The 13495-nt window shown below is 45.3% G+C and overlaps 2 protein-coding genes across 3 annotated transcripts in view; both read left to right on the top strand.

Moving 5' to 3' along the window:
- The window catches only part of NCKAP5 (NCK associated protein 5), a 914274-nt gene that overhangs the window by 875593 nt on the left and 25186 nt on the right, over positions 1–13495 (top strand). Inside the window, exons 19-20 of one of the 2 annotated variants that reach the window (XM_021924271.2) lie at positions 5137–7252; positions 9911–10048. In XM_021924271.2, the coding sequence (XP_021779963.2) occupies positions 5137–5153 (17 nt within the window). In that variant the 3' untranslated portion in view covers positions 5154–7252; positions 9911–10048. Of the gene's footprint in view, positions 1–5136; positions 7253–9910; positions 10049–13495 lie in introns of those variants that run through there. The other variant, XM_021924272.2, reaches the window with a different exon arrangement.
- The window catches only part of LYPD1 (LY6/PLAUR domain containing 1), a 30344-nt gene continuing 25187 nt past the window's right edge, over positions 8339–13495 (top strand). The window contains exons 1-3 of the mRNA XM_017947905.3: positions 8339–8390; positions 8497–8565; positions 9911–10048. Coding sequence (XP_017803394.2) covers positions 8339–8390; positions 8497–8565; positions 9911–10048 — 259 coding nt within the window. The remainder of the gene's footprint in view (positions 8391–8496; positions 8566–9910; positions 10049–13495) is intronic.

The raw sequence follows: 13495 nt of genomic DNA, 5'->3' as shown, positions 1-13495 counted from the left end.
GTTTTATCCTTCTTGGTGTTCAGGATATTGCTCTAGTCAGAAATCTCTACTTCATGACTATTGTGAACTGTTAGAAAAAAAAAAAAAAAAAGCTGCTGTGAATTTTTGTGTGAAAAATCAGAAAGCTAAGTTTTCAGGCCTAATTTCACTTGGATTTGAATCTGTGTGAATCACAGATTCCATAAATATCACATGGAAAGTACAGTTGACTCTGGCCACCCTGACCTTCCAGGCTGATGGAAGAGCAAAGTGAGATCATAGATGAGAACGTGGTTTGGAAGTCAAAGCTTTTTATAACCCACATACTGGCTGATACTTTCATGAGTCTGGTTGAGTTTCCTAGAACCTCTTGGGGTAGGCATGTCTCTATTTCTCTTTATAGTGATTTATTGTCTACTACAGAATCCCCAAAGGGAGGATTACCCTCTGGGCAACTCCTGGTCCTGAAGTGTACTACACAGTGTTGTACAGATGCAATAGGGGCATAATAGATGGATATTTATTGGAATGCCCTCCCTCCTCCTTGCTGTATATTTCAATGCTATTTGCCCTTCAAAACCATTCCAAGAGCATCCTCTTCTATAAAACTTCCTCTGAGAATCAAGACCACAAGAGTATTTGCACAAAGCTGGTCACATAGTAGATAGGTTTGATTGAATGACTGCTTGACTACAAGGAGTTAAATTAATAAAGGTCTAATTCTCAAGAGATTTCTGAAGAATATATCACTATATACTTCTTGCTCGAATTATCACTAATAATTCCATGGTTACACCAAAGGCAGGAAAATATTTTAAGAACATGCAAAGCTATTTATTTAAACTTGAAAATGTATTTTCATCTTGCCTGTTTAGTCCTACTTTTATTCCCAAGTGCAGTTTAAAAAAAAAAAAAAAAAAAAAATCCACCAAAAAGTCATCTGTACAACTGTTGCCACCTATAGGTGACAGATGTAGTATATTAATTTCATCATCATTCTGATGAAGCACAACACAGGAAGGAGTTGGCAATGTTTTATGGAACCTACACAATTCTTGTCAAACACTAATCTTCACTGGATCCATCATTATTGTTTTTGATCTGTAATTGCTATTTCAGATGCTTCCCTTAAAGGTAATATTGTCTAATATTCATAAAGTACTTTTCCAAGATGAAAGTTGAGAGCTTCATCTCTGCAGGTAGATGGCCTAGATCTAAATCCAAAGTCCATCCCACACTGCTACAGGGCCTTAAACAAGTCACTTACCTTCCTCCAGCCTTGGTTGCCTGTAAATGGAGATACTAATGGCACCCACCCTGTAGAATTCATGTGAGGATGGAAACATATAATCTCTGCACTATGCTTAGCAGGGTGTCTATACAGAACACATACTGTTAAATGGTAACTGTTAGGACCGTGATTAGTTTGCAAAGCACTTTCACATGTAGTTGCTGCAAACTGATGTGCATTATTTTGTTATCATGTGCCAGATAGATCATTAACACATTATTGTTTCACCTCAATCCCTCCTTATATGTTAAATCTAAATGTTATTCAACTACAAAATTTTTTAAATATCTGAGATCTGACAAGATAATATTGAGGTTCGGTATGCTCCTATAGGCAGAAAAGTAAGCCACTTTAGTGCTTTTATTCTTAGCTGGCAGAACCACTTGAGGAGCCCAAAGACATAGTTAAGACTCTTCTGATGCTAGGGGAAGTCTCCATTAAGAAACTACTGATGATTTAGCATTGGACAAGGCCTTTGAAAAGAAAGCTGGGGGAAGCAGAATAGGGTAGTGGAGGAGGCAAGGTAGGACACTGTAAAAAAAAAAAAAAAAAAAAAAGGTAAAACAACATCCCTGGCTCAGAATCTCAAACAGTGCAAATATTTCAATTTAGTATGCATACTGGGTATTTTGTGATTGTTTTCTTTAAATGTGAGCCAATAATTAAAAGCCAGTGAATTTTAAATATAAGCAAATATTGATCTAGATGTCTCTCCTCACCTTTGAAATCAGAAGATCCGCACCTACATTTCTGCACAGCTAGATCTAAGTAGCTGCTACTGCCTTTAGATCCAGCACATGCTCCTGAGCTGGCTGCAGCCCTCACCACTCCTTATGACTGCTCTGCCTGGAGGCTGAAAGCTAGTTGGCCCCTATGGTCACTTTTGCACGGATGTTGTTTTTACAGTCAAGTAATATGTCTGCACTCACTTTTCATCAAAACTCTAAAAATAAAAGGAAGCCCGAGAAGGTCATGTTTCTTGTTTGCTTTTTTTTTTTTTTTTTTTAAAATAAGGGTCTTTTTTTTTTTTTTTTTTTTTTTTTTTTGAGACTGAGTCTGGCTCTGTCGCCCAGGCTGGAGTGCGGTGGCCGGATCTCAGCTCACTGCAAGCTCCGCCTCCCGGGTTCACGCCATTCTCCTGCCTCAGCCTCCCGAGTAGCTGGGACCACAGGCGCCCGCCACTTCGCCCGGCTAGTTTTTTTTTTTTTATTTTTTAGTAGAGACGGGGTTTCACCTTGTTAGCCAGGATGGTCTCGATCTCCTGACCTCGTGATCCGCCCGTCTCGGCCTCCCAAAGTGCTGGGATTACAGGCTTGAGCCACCGCGCCCGGCCAATGGTCCCTTCTTTCATGTCTGTAACCTCCCTGTCAGGTGTAGGTTTTCTTTGTTATAATTAACTGAAGCAACAAATCTGCAAGCCTGAAACATTTGAAAACCATAAAGCGAGTGCTTTAATGGCAATTAACTCTTTCCATAGTCCACCATTTCACAACGAATTATACTTTCCACCTGTCTGTCTTCCCGCCAGGGCGCATGTTCTTCTAGACCAATGGGTCTCACATTTCAGTATGTATCAGAATCACCTGGTCATCTTGCTAAAAACTGATGGCTGGCCCTCGGAGTTTCTGATGTAGTAGGTCTAGGTGGGATCCAGGAACTTGCATTTCTAGCAGATTCCTTGGTGATTTTGATGTTGCTGGTCTGGGAAACCCACTTTGAGAACCACCATTCTAGAATAAGAATCCAGCCTTCCATTTACTGTGCACCTACTACTCTCTGCCAGAGCTTTAAAGTTCTTTATTTCTAATACGTATTGCAATCCTGGAATAAAGATGTGTCTTATCACCATTTTACACCTGAAGAAGGATGCTTGTAGCACTCAGCCCATGAAAGGGCCAAGCTGAAATGGAATCTCAGCCTGTCTGCCCTCGGGGCCTCAACGATCCCCTGCAGGGCACAGTTTTATTCAGCTGTGTATCCTCAGTACCAAAGCCTTCAGCCTGCCTTGCAGTAGCTTCTCTAATGAGTGTGTGTTGAATGAATTTGAGATCCACATAGATGAGAAATAGGTAAGAAAAATACTTGTGGTTCTTAAATGAAGAAAAAGGGAGAAGACATCCAGGTAAAGAGAAAATTGCATTGAATGCCCTTTATTTACCTACATTTGGTAAATGTAGGCAAATTGGCATAGTATTAAAAGGGGCCCTTGGATGGAGTTATTTCTAATTATGGAGCCACTTTTCTGTAATCAGCTAGGAGTCTGTTCCTTAGCCTGCCTCTGGTTTCAGGGTAGCTGTTTGAGATTGAAAATTAGCTCCGTGAGTAATGCTTCTGCACGTTAATAGTGTAATGAAATAAGCACGAGATCTAGGATGATTTTCAAATCTTCCCGTAGAATTATACCATTTCCTATAGCAGAGAAATTCTGCCCGTGTCTGCTCTTGGAACACAGAAGCCATCCACTTCCATCTCTGTCTTCTCTTTCTGTTAAATATTTAGCATGTGAGAATCCATAGGCTTTGACTCTATCTATTTTCCCCGATCAAAACACAGTTTCCTCATTGCAACCTTGTAAGTCCAGCATAACAATGTTGGGTTTGGGGAGCATGGTGCACAGCAGAACTGCACATGTTAGAGACGGTTTGGCAAGTTATTTAAGTGGAATTTTTGGGTAACAAAATGGAAAACAGGACATTTTGTCCTTTATTACCTAAGAACATGGTTTAATGGAAAGAACAAGAGCGTGGAAGGCAGCCAGACAGAAATTCAAATCCTGTTCTCTGCCACTTGCTGGGCAACCTTTGGCAAATATCGCCGTCACTCTGAGCCTTGCGTGCCTTCTATTTAAAATGGGGATGTTTACCTTGCAGGTTTGTGAAACAGCTGATAGAATCTGTTAAGTGTCTTTTACCTAGTGGATGCTTAATAAATGGTAACACTTACTATCATCTCTAAGCCCCTGGGCCTGCTTCTTTCTTGTGTTTGGATGGACTTTCTGCTGGAAAGAGGAAAAGAAGATGAGAAACATTGTAGACACTTTTACACATCTGTTCTTGTCATTGTTTTTGGCATCGGTGCCTCCCTCTGTCCTCACCTTAGCCCTTAGGAGCCAACTGAGCAACCGAATATATTTATATTTACAGGGTTTACCTATAATAATTATTGAATTTGGTTACGGTGCTTTATAACATCACACAGGGTATTCATAACAGTAATATTCCAGTGTAAACTGGTATTACTAGACCTTCTGGAGCAGAGGGGTTACTCAGCTGTTCACCTGCCACTTTAATTTTTAAGCCCTTGGGCTTTCTGGGATCTACACCCCAAAACCTGGAGATCTCTTTCAAATATCTTAAGTCCCATAAAGGGACAAAATACCAAAATGGCAACGCTTCTAACAAGCTTAACATGTATTCCAAAATGGCAAGTTAAGGGATTTTTATGTCTTCTTTAAAAAAAAAAAAAAATTACCATAACTTCTGGCTGAAATTCAATCCCTACTCATATTTAGAAAAAGTACAACTAATAGTTAGCAAGGAAAGAGAGGAGTTTGAAACTTTGATGAAGAAAAATAAGGCACTTTACCTGAACAAATTTCAAATGGATCCATTTAAAATGAAATTAAGTGGCACTTAACTGGTTTGCAAATTGGGACCTATTTGTCTCAGTAAAATGATTAAAGTCCTGATTTATCCCTAAAATTGGCTTTATTATTACATTTAATTATACTAGAAGATTGTTAAAGACTTGTAGGTTTTCTCTATCCCTTTAAACTGTACTTTATACAGACAATAATTGAATATTAGATAGAATAACTTGATTTTCCAAAGAAATATGTTTCTAATATTTTCTTCTTTTTATTGCAGAAATTGAAACAACTTGAAGAAACAAAAGACGATCCCGAGAATAGATTATCGAAAATTTCCCTGGAGTCATTCAATAAATTTCACAGCAATACTGTGATTTTATTAGAAAAAGAGAAGAACTCTCTGAACAAGGTTGAAGGACAGAAGGAAGAAAAAGAAAAAAATGAAGAGACATCTTTGAGTAGTTCAGATAGGCCTGGGGTAGACAACTTGGAATCTTTGAGTGATTCTTTATATGATAGCTTCTCTTCCTGTGCCAGTCAAGGTTCAAATGATGTATAAAGGACTTCTCTTCCCTTAGTGAGCTGGGACTGGAGGGCTTAAGAAACGAGGGCGGGGGGTGCGCTGCTGGGTAGAGATGACAATAATAAACTATTGCAGTACCAGAGCCTTCATTGTCAAATTCACAGCAGGCAACCCACCAGAGCTCATATCTTTGACAGGGCAATAAAGATAGACTCCATTTATTGTGTTTCAAGAGGATTAAGCGTAAACACACCTATGATACAGAATCCTTAATTTTGCACTTTTTTTGAATATTTGTACAGAAGTTGTAAATTTTTTGGAAGAGAAATTATATTTGTAGCAAAAAAAAAAAAGACAGCAATAAATGGAATCAGCGCCATGCTCTTGAAATAATGTACTAAGTCTTAGAAGTTGATGATAATATATATTTTTTAAAATCCCACCTGAAGTTTTCGTGATGTTCATTGTCCTGGTCCTCAAATTGTTTGTGGGTACACTCTGTATACCTACAACAGGGCCTGCCAAAAAACCAGAGGGTTCCTTCCTCCTCATCTCCATCTCATAAATCTCAATTTGATAGAAATGTTCATTTTAGTGCAATTTCAGATTCGTTGCCAGAGAGTCAGGTGATAGTAATCGGTGTAATTGTGCTTCTGCTGAAAAATGAAAAGGGTCCAAAAGTGTGGACACTGATTGGGAGTGTGTCATTGTATCAGAAATGACCGAATTTTATTCCCAATAACAGTTTTTCCTTCCAGACTTTTCTTTAGATTGTCTTCTACTTAGTGCTTCTCTATGATCCTGTTATTTGATTTTTATCTTCTTGTTCTTTTTATTAAAATCTGGGCACTCTAAAAATGAAAGCAAATTTCTATTTGCAATGTTCACTTTTAAAAATAAAATTAATGGTGCTACGAAGAATTCTTTTTAATATCCTTTTTTTCTACCAAGACTGTTTATATGTAAGGATAAATTCTATTTTAAAGGTTATGTGTATTTTTTCTAGATGTGAACTATTTATAATTGCTTATGTACAGGAGCTTGTAAACTAGGCACAATAGAAATATTTTTAGGATCTATATGGCTACTTTAGCACATAATTGTTTCTTTAAAGAGTATTGTATGATCAGTGTTATTTGGTTAATTTGTGCAATTTGTTTTATTTTATCTTAAATGAAAATTATGTAAAATGTCCTTGTCTTTCAGACTTTAAAAAATCCTTTTGTTTTCTTTCTGAATAAAAGTTATATTACAATTGCACCCTCTGAAAACTGAAAATAACTTGCTCAAGGACCTTTTGGCCCAGTCAGTTACTTGAATCATGACTCACACGTGCTCTTCCGATGGGTTCCCCGAAGGAATAAATAAACTGGCCCTTTTGCTCTAGAGATAGTAATTTAGCCAATTGTAAGATCAGAGTCTGCAGACAGGTGAGTAATGGTCAAAGCAGTTCAGTCTCCCCGAGGGGTTAACCAAATAGAAATGAAAGAAGGGGGGAGGGAGGGAGAGAAGGAGCCTGAGGCAGACATGGAGCGATCTCTGCAGAGGAATTACAAAGCAAGTCATTTAAGCTCCTTTCCAGACCAGCTCAGCTGGGAGGATGCAGAAATAAATGATCAGCGTTCCCGCCGGAGAGAGCTGCCCCAAGAAGTGGCCGCGGGAGAAAAGGGTGAAAAGGGGCAAAGCTGAGGAGGCGATTTCCACGGAAATGGACGCTCCCTAAGGATGTGGGGAAAGGGGGTGGGAATGTGCGGATTGGGGGCGGGGGCACCAACGCACTCCGGCGGGCTAGCGGTCTCCCGCAACACCTGCTGCAAGGCTCGGGAAGGAAGGCGAAGATAGCACCGGGGCATCCCCGGGAGTACGCAAGGTGGGTCACTTGGACTTTGCGGAAAGAAGAGGAATTTCAGGGGTGTGGGAAGCAGCCAGAGGCCGAGTCCGAGGCTGGGATGGCCTTCCGGGAGAGGACGTGGGAGTATGTACTAATAATCGGTGGCTTTGGAGAGAGCAGGATGGAGCTGGTCGGCGTTTTGGCGACAAGGAATGGAGGAGAGCAACCCTTTTCTTTACCCTGATTTGCTTTCTGGTGGGACCTCACGGCAGGTGTCCCCGGGACGGGGTTCTCCTAGGCTAGGCGACCAGGGCGGTGTCAATGCACCCTCCAGCGGTGCGCGCAGGCGGGAGAAGGGAGGGCGGCCCGGGCAAGTGCGACAGTCAAGGCAGTGTCCCCACCACACCCCCATCCAGACTGGCCACGCCGAGCTGGTTCTTGACAGAAGGCCTCGGAGGAAGAGGGGGCACAGCTGCACAGGACACCCTAGGGAGTCTGCGAACGTGGAACTTTGCCAGGCGCACGGGAACGTGCGCCCCTCCTGTCAGCCTCCGGGGCGCCAGGCTCCAGCGGCCCGCAGTGGGACAGCCTCAGCGGTGTGGGCTGGACCCAGTCGCTGGGGGTACTGACCAGTCCTGGAAGGCACAGAGGACATGGAGTGGGGAGGCCGCGTCCCTATATGCGAAGGGCCAGCCGGGCACGCAGTCCTCAGACCCTAGTCCGCACCCGGCAGGTCCCCACGGCACCTGCTGCGCCCTCCCCGCGGCTTCCCCAGTCTCCAGCCTCTCCACCTCAGAAAACTACCAGTCCTCTCCCGCCTCCCCCCCGCCCCCCGGCGCCCCTTTCCCAGGAACGTGCGGAGGCGGGAGAAGAGGAAGACAGGAAGGGGGTGGGGATGTAGAGAGACGGACCCAGCCTTCCCCGCCCGCCACCCCCACCCCAACTCGGCAGCCGTCACGTGGTGCCTGGAGTGGGAGGTGGGGAGAAAAGGCGAGACTTTTGTGGGTGCTCCGGATCGCCAGTAGTTCCTTCAGTCTCAGCCGCCAACTCCGGAGGCGCGGTGCTCGGCCCGGCAGCGCGAGCGGGAGGAGCGGAGACGCGCAGCCAGGAGCCCGAGCGCGGGCGATGCATGCGCCGCGAGCGGCACCTGCGGCTCCTCTAAGCTACGACCGTCGTCTCGGCGGCAGCAGCGCGGGCCCCAGCAGCCTCGGCAGCCACAGCCGCTGCAGCCGGGGCAGCCTCCGCTGCGGTCGCCTCCTCTGATGCGCCTACCCGCTCCCGGTCCCGGGACTCCGGGAGAATGTGGGTCCTAGGCATCGCGGCAACTTTTTGCGGATTGTTCTTGCTTCCAGGTGAGAATGCCCAGAGGCCAGCAGCCGGCGCCAGGTGCGCACAGTCCATCTACCAGCCAGCCCTTTTGCCCCCCAAGGCGCCCACCTGGGGCCAGCCCTGCCCTGGGGCTGCCCAGCGGGAGTTGGGCGGCGGCGACTGGTGCCCCAGGGCGCGAGACTGGGAAAGTGTCCAAGTCCCGCGCTGCAGGAGGAGAGCCGGGAGCGGCGGGTTCGCCGGACTCCGGGCTACAGCTTCTCGGGCTGCACGGTCGGCAGAAGCTGGGCTTGGGAGGAGGGAGGGTCCGAGCCGTGCTGGGGTCTCGGCGAGGAAGAGGGGGCGACATCTCCCGAACCCCGCCAAGTTGTCTGGCGCCTCTGGCACCCCGTGGGAGTGGCGCCGCCGACAGGTGAGCCGCGCGCTAGGCAGCCTGCGGCCTCGCTGAAGCTGGGTTGCTGCGCTCAGAGTGCGATAGATGTGGGGCAGCGGGAGCGCGGGCAGTTGGGTCTAGACAGGAGCGCGTACACCGAGAACAGCCAGGCTGAAGCGACCAGAGGCGCAAAGGTCTCGCGTCCTCTCTCCAGTTCGCCTACTGGCTCCCGACTAAGCTCTGCAGAGCTGGGACCCCGACCACCCACCCTAGCCGAACGGTTGCCCTGAAAGCCGGGGCCTGGAAGAAAGGGCCGCGGGGTCGGGATCCAGGGTGCGCGCGCTCACAAACGCCCTCTCCCACCCTCTGTGGCCACCCGGGTCGCCGCGGGGACGGCCCTGGAGAAGGGCCGCAGACCCGGGCTCGGGGACTTGCGGCGCAACAGCACTTGGCATCTGGCACCTCCACCCTTGTTCCCAGGTGGTCGCTCAGGGATCCTCAGAGCCCTGGCACAGAAACGCTGACTTTAAAAATTAAATAAATAAAAACTGAAAAGACGTCTGCGAATGTAATCACGAATGGTGCCAAAATAGTAATTAAGTAATTTGTAACCAATTAGCAATTAGGCAAATCCTTTGGCTTTGGCTGGAGCTAACGCAGGTCTCCAGAGCTACTTCGCTCTTCGGGTGGTACCATCCCCACCCTCCTTTCAACTTCTTAGGAAAAGGCCTGGGGTGGTGTTGAATGGGCTCTTCGTGTCTAGAGCCGGGGTCCAGAGGTGGCGGGCACTATTCCATTTTGTCCTAAAGGACCCTAGGTACCGGCGCCGCCCCCTGCCGGTTTCAGCCACATCTGGCCCTACCCGGAGACCCAGGAGTGCAGAGCCCCAAGCCTCCCAGAGGCCGGGAGCCGCCGCGCTCTGGGGTGTGGGATGGTCGTGATTTCCGGGGTGGGCTCTGTGGGGGCCGGATCTGAACCCGACTGCGTCTGTCTCGCAGGCTTTGCGCTGCAAATCCAGTGCTACCAGTGTGAAGAATTCCAGCTGAACAACGACTGCTCCTCCCCTGAGTTCATCGTGAATTGCACGGTGAACGTTCAAGACATGTGTCAGAAAGAAGTGATGGAGCAAAGTGCCGGTAAGAGCCTGGCAGCCCTCCCCGTCGCTCTTAAGCCTGGGCTCTGGGGTGGGAGTGAGGGGGCCATTAAATAACAGGAAAAAGGACTGACTTTGATTTAATGCCCACACACTGGTTATCGCAGATTTACTTTTACAGTGCTGGGAAAATGAAGAGTTCCAAGTTACTTTAATCTCATTAATTACCAAGGCTTCTCCCCAAGGGTCTTGGGAGGGGAAGTGCATTTAAATTAGTGGCTCTCCTCTTTTTATTTACTCTCTTCACCTCCCTATGCTACAAGCTGATGGAGATAGAAAATATATGGCTAACCAGCCCCGGCTTGGGCAACTAGACAGTAGCCTGTGAGCACTGTCAGCCTGAAATATGGAGCTAGTTGAAGTTCCCAGAGGTCAGAGCTTGAAAAATGTGTTTTGTCATAGAGGCACACCATATTTCCTTGAAGAACACTACAGGATCTTTATTTAATTTTAGAACTAATGCATCAACTTCCAGGCACAAATTGCCAAGATCTTTCAAAGGAATGCCGTTCTCAGCCCTACCAGCTTAGCTGCCGGCTGGCTGAGAAGAGGGCCTGAGCATCCTGTGAGGGACAAAGGGGTCTTGTGGGATAGCCCTTACTCCCTCTAGCTGACCAAGGGTCTTCTCGCTGAGGTAGAACTTTCCAACCGTCCCCCAACCCCCTACCCCAGCTGTCTTATTAGAACTCAAAGTTCCCCAAATTATAACTGGAACTTTGGGAAAATAGGTGGAGCTGTTACTTCAGTTTCAAGGTCAAAACCATAAACACAGACGTTGCCATTTTAAGGATATTGAAAAGATGGGAAATAGCATAACTTTATGGCTGATATTGAATGAGCCAAAGCCCCCACTTCCCTTTAGTTCTGTGAACTGCCTGCAGAACCCGGCGAAGTGATTAGAACTGTTATATGATTCCCTTTACCCACTGGCAAATCAATGCAAGGACTCTAGTTTTAAAGCCAACAGCTTGGGAAAGTTGTTTCTTCTCAGAGAAGGGCCTGGAAATGTCATATTGCTATCCTCATGGTTATTTGGAAAGCAGATGCCAGCTTGTCACTGTGCTGTGTTGTGGTGTGTGTGTAGTTGTAAGGGCTGATTTTATAGGTCATTATTTGTTGCACCAAAATCACTCTTCTGGGAAGCCTGAGACATACTAGCTCTCAAGGGTAACTTGTCTCAAGAAATGGAGTAAACATCATTTTGGCACACGGGATTTGGGCTATTAATAATGCAAAACAAAACAAACTTGGCAATAATTCTTCAGTTAAGATTGATAGGGATAATTTGAACAAATGGATTTTTTTCTACTTGTGTTTCTTTCCTATGTTTTACCTGAGCAAAAAATTCACTGCCTTTCTACCAGAGGGACTGCTGTGATTTTAGTCAGAATTACTGTTAACACTTTATTGTTACGTTCAAATATTTGCAGCTTTCTTGAGACAGTAGTTTAGAGCCAGACAAAATGAGAATGTACTGTGGACACATTAAGAACTTCTTCAGAGTCCACAAGGCCTGCTTACCTGGGTGTTATGTTTTATCACCTAGGATATGGTCGAGAAAGGGATGTAAGCTAAATGTGAGTCAGAAGAGGTTCTTTTTCTGAGAGACATTTCTTCTTCTGTAAAAGTGTGTCTAAGATGAATACCACACACTCCATTTTCAAAGTGCCGTTTTTCATCTTGCTTCATTCTGTCCTCAAAACCACTCTGTAAAAGAAGCAGAGGAGGCATTTTAACTTCCATTTTATCCACAGAAACTTAGTCTTCACGTGCCTGGCCTAAGGTTGCTCATTTTCTGTAAGCTCGGACAAGGTGGGCATCTTGTCTCCAAACCAGGTCCCTCAGGCCACAGGTCACAGCCCAACAAGTCGAGACAGAATCAATAAGGCAGTTTCAATTGTGAAGTTTGATAAACAGAAGCAGTTGACGAACTCAGAGGAAAAGGTTATGAAGGGAAGGATGCTAGGTCGGGGTGTGTGCACATGGAAGCAAGGCGTTCTAAGCCTAAACTCCATAGAAACAAGCCAAACGGATCTGTTTCTGCATCAAAAGAGCAATGTCCGGGGGGGGCTCATACCTCCAAGGCACTTCCATTTTGATGTCCATGTACTTATTAGGGACCAATTTAATTTTTTGCCAACAAGGATAGAGAGCAAATCTAAAACTCTAAGTGAACACAGTTGTAGTATAATCATCATAGTAACAAGAGCTAACTTTTGTTGAGCACCCAAGACATCTGACTTTTCTCTTTCGATTGTACATACAGAATCTTGTGAAATCTGGTGGTCATCTTTGAAGATCTTGTTTCCTCATGCCACAGCCAGTCAGCATGTAATTCTATTACATGGTCAACATCTCCACTCCAGAGAAAGTAATGCCTGTTAAATGATGCTATTAAGAATTGAAGTCAGAATTTCTTTTAAGTTTGATCAATCACATATGTTATCCTGAGAATCTCAGCATACTGGAGCTGAAAGAGCCCAGCGACTCCTAGTTAAAGATGCATGTTGGAATCTTGCTGGGAGTTTTGTTCAACTCCACATGGCTGGGTCTCTGCTTAAAGAAGCCCGTTTCATAAATCTGTGGTATATCTGGCCATGGGTCTTTTATAAACTTCCCAGTGATTCTGGGGTGACCCGAGTTGAGAACTGATCTGGGGACAAACCTTTTTGTGTTATAGAGGAAGACAGCAAGGTCCAGAAAAATTAGATGCGTGGTCCAAGTTCACTAGCCAGCTGTTACTAAGAGGCGCTTGAAGCCTGCTTCCCTGGCCAGCACCTTTGCTGTAATACCACACAGCCAGCATGTCGTAAAATATCCTGCCAGGTCTGCCCGAAAAGATAGTCCAGGCAAAGTTCAAAGAGTTTAGACCATTTTTCATATCCACCAAGTTCACCTAACAGTCCAGATAGACAGGCCATGAAGTGGATTGTCAAGAATCTGAGAACCAACCAGTGAGATTTTTAAGTTTGAGCGCTATGTGGACTGGCATTTTTTCATAGGTATAGAAAAACCAGGGCTTTAAATCAACTAAGAAAATGTAATGAACTAAGCCAGTCTGACATTAAGCAGTAATGAAAGGTGTTCTCTTTCCAAAAAATACCAGCCGTGCAATATGTGTAGGCCTTCAGTTTCCGGACTAAGTCTGCAAACTCAGCTCTTATGAATTTTGAGGCAGGTACATTTAATTTTCGACTGGGAAGTACATTTGAAATTAACCTTCACCTATTCCCCAGAGTGGCATTCCTCTTAGGTGCTGAGATTATTATCCACCACTCTTGTTCCGTTTGGTCATTTCTGGAATAATAAGTTTCTGGCTGTGGGGAAGGGAAGGTTCACTTCAACTTCTTTCATTGTCCTTACTAATTGATATTTAAATATTTGCATAACGAATGACTTGTTCTCACCAGCTCTGCACTTAATGAGTTGG

This window comes from Papio anubis, chromosome 10 (genome assembly GCF_008728515.1).
Source record: "Papio anubis isolate 15944 chromosome 10, Panubis1.0, whole genome shotgun sequence".
NCBI lineage: Eukaryota > Metazoa > Chordata > Mammalia > Primates > Cercopithecidae > Papio > Papio anubis.
The sequence above is the reverse complement of the archived record's forward strand: the minus strand, read 5'-3'. Positions and strand labels throughout refer to the sequence as shown.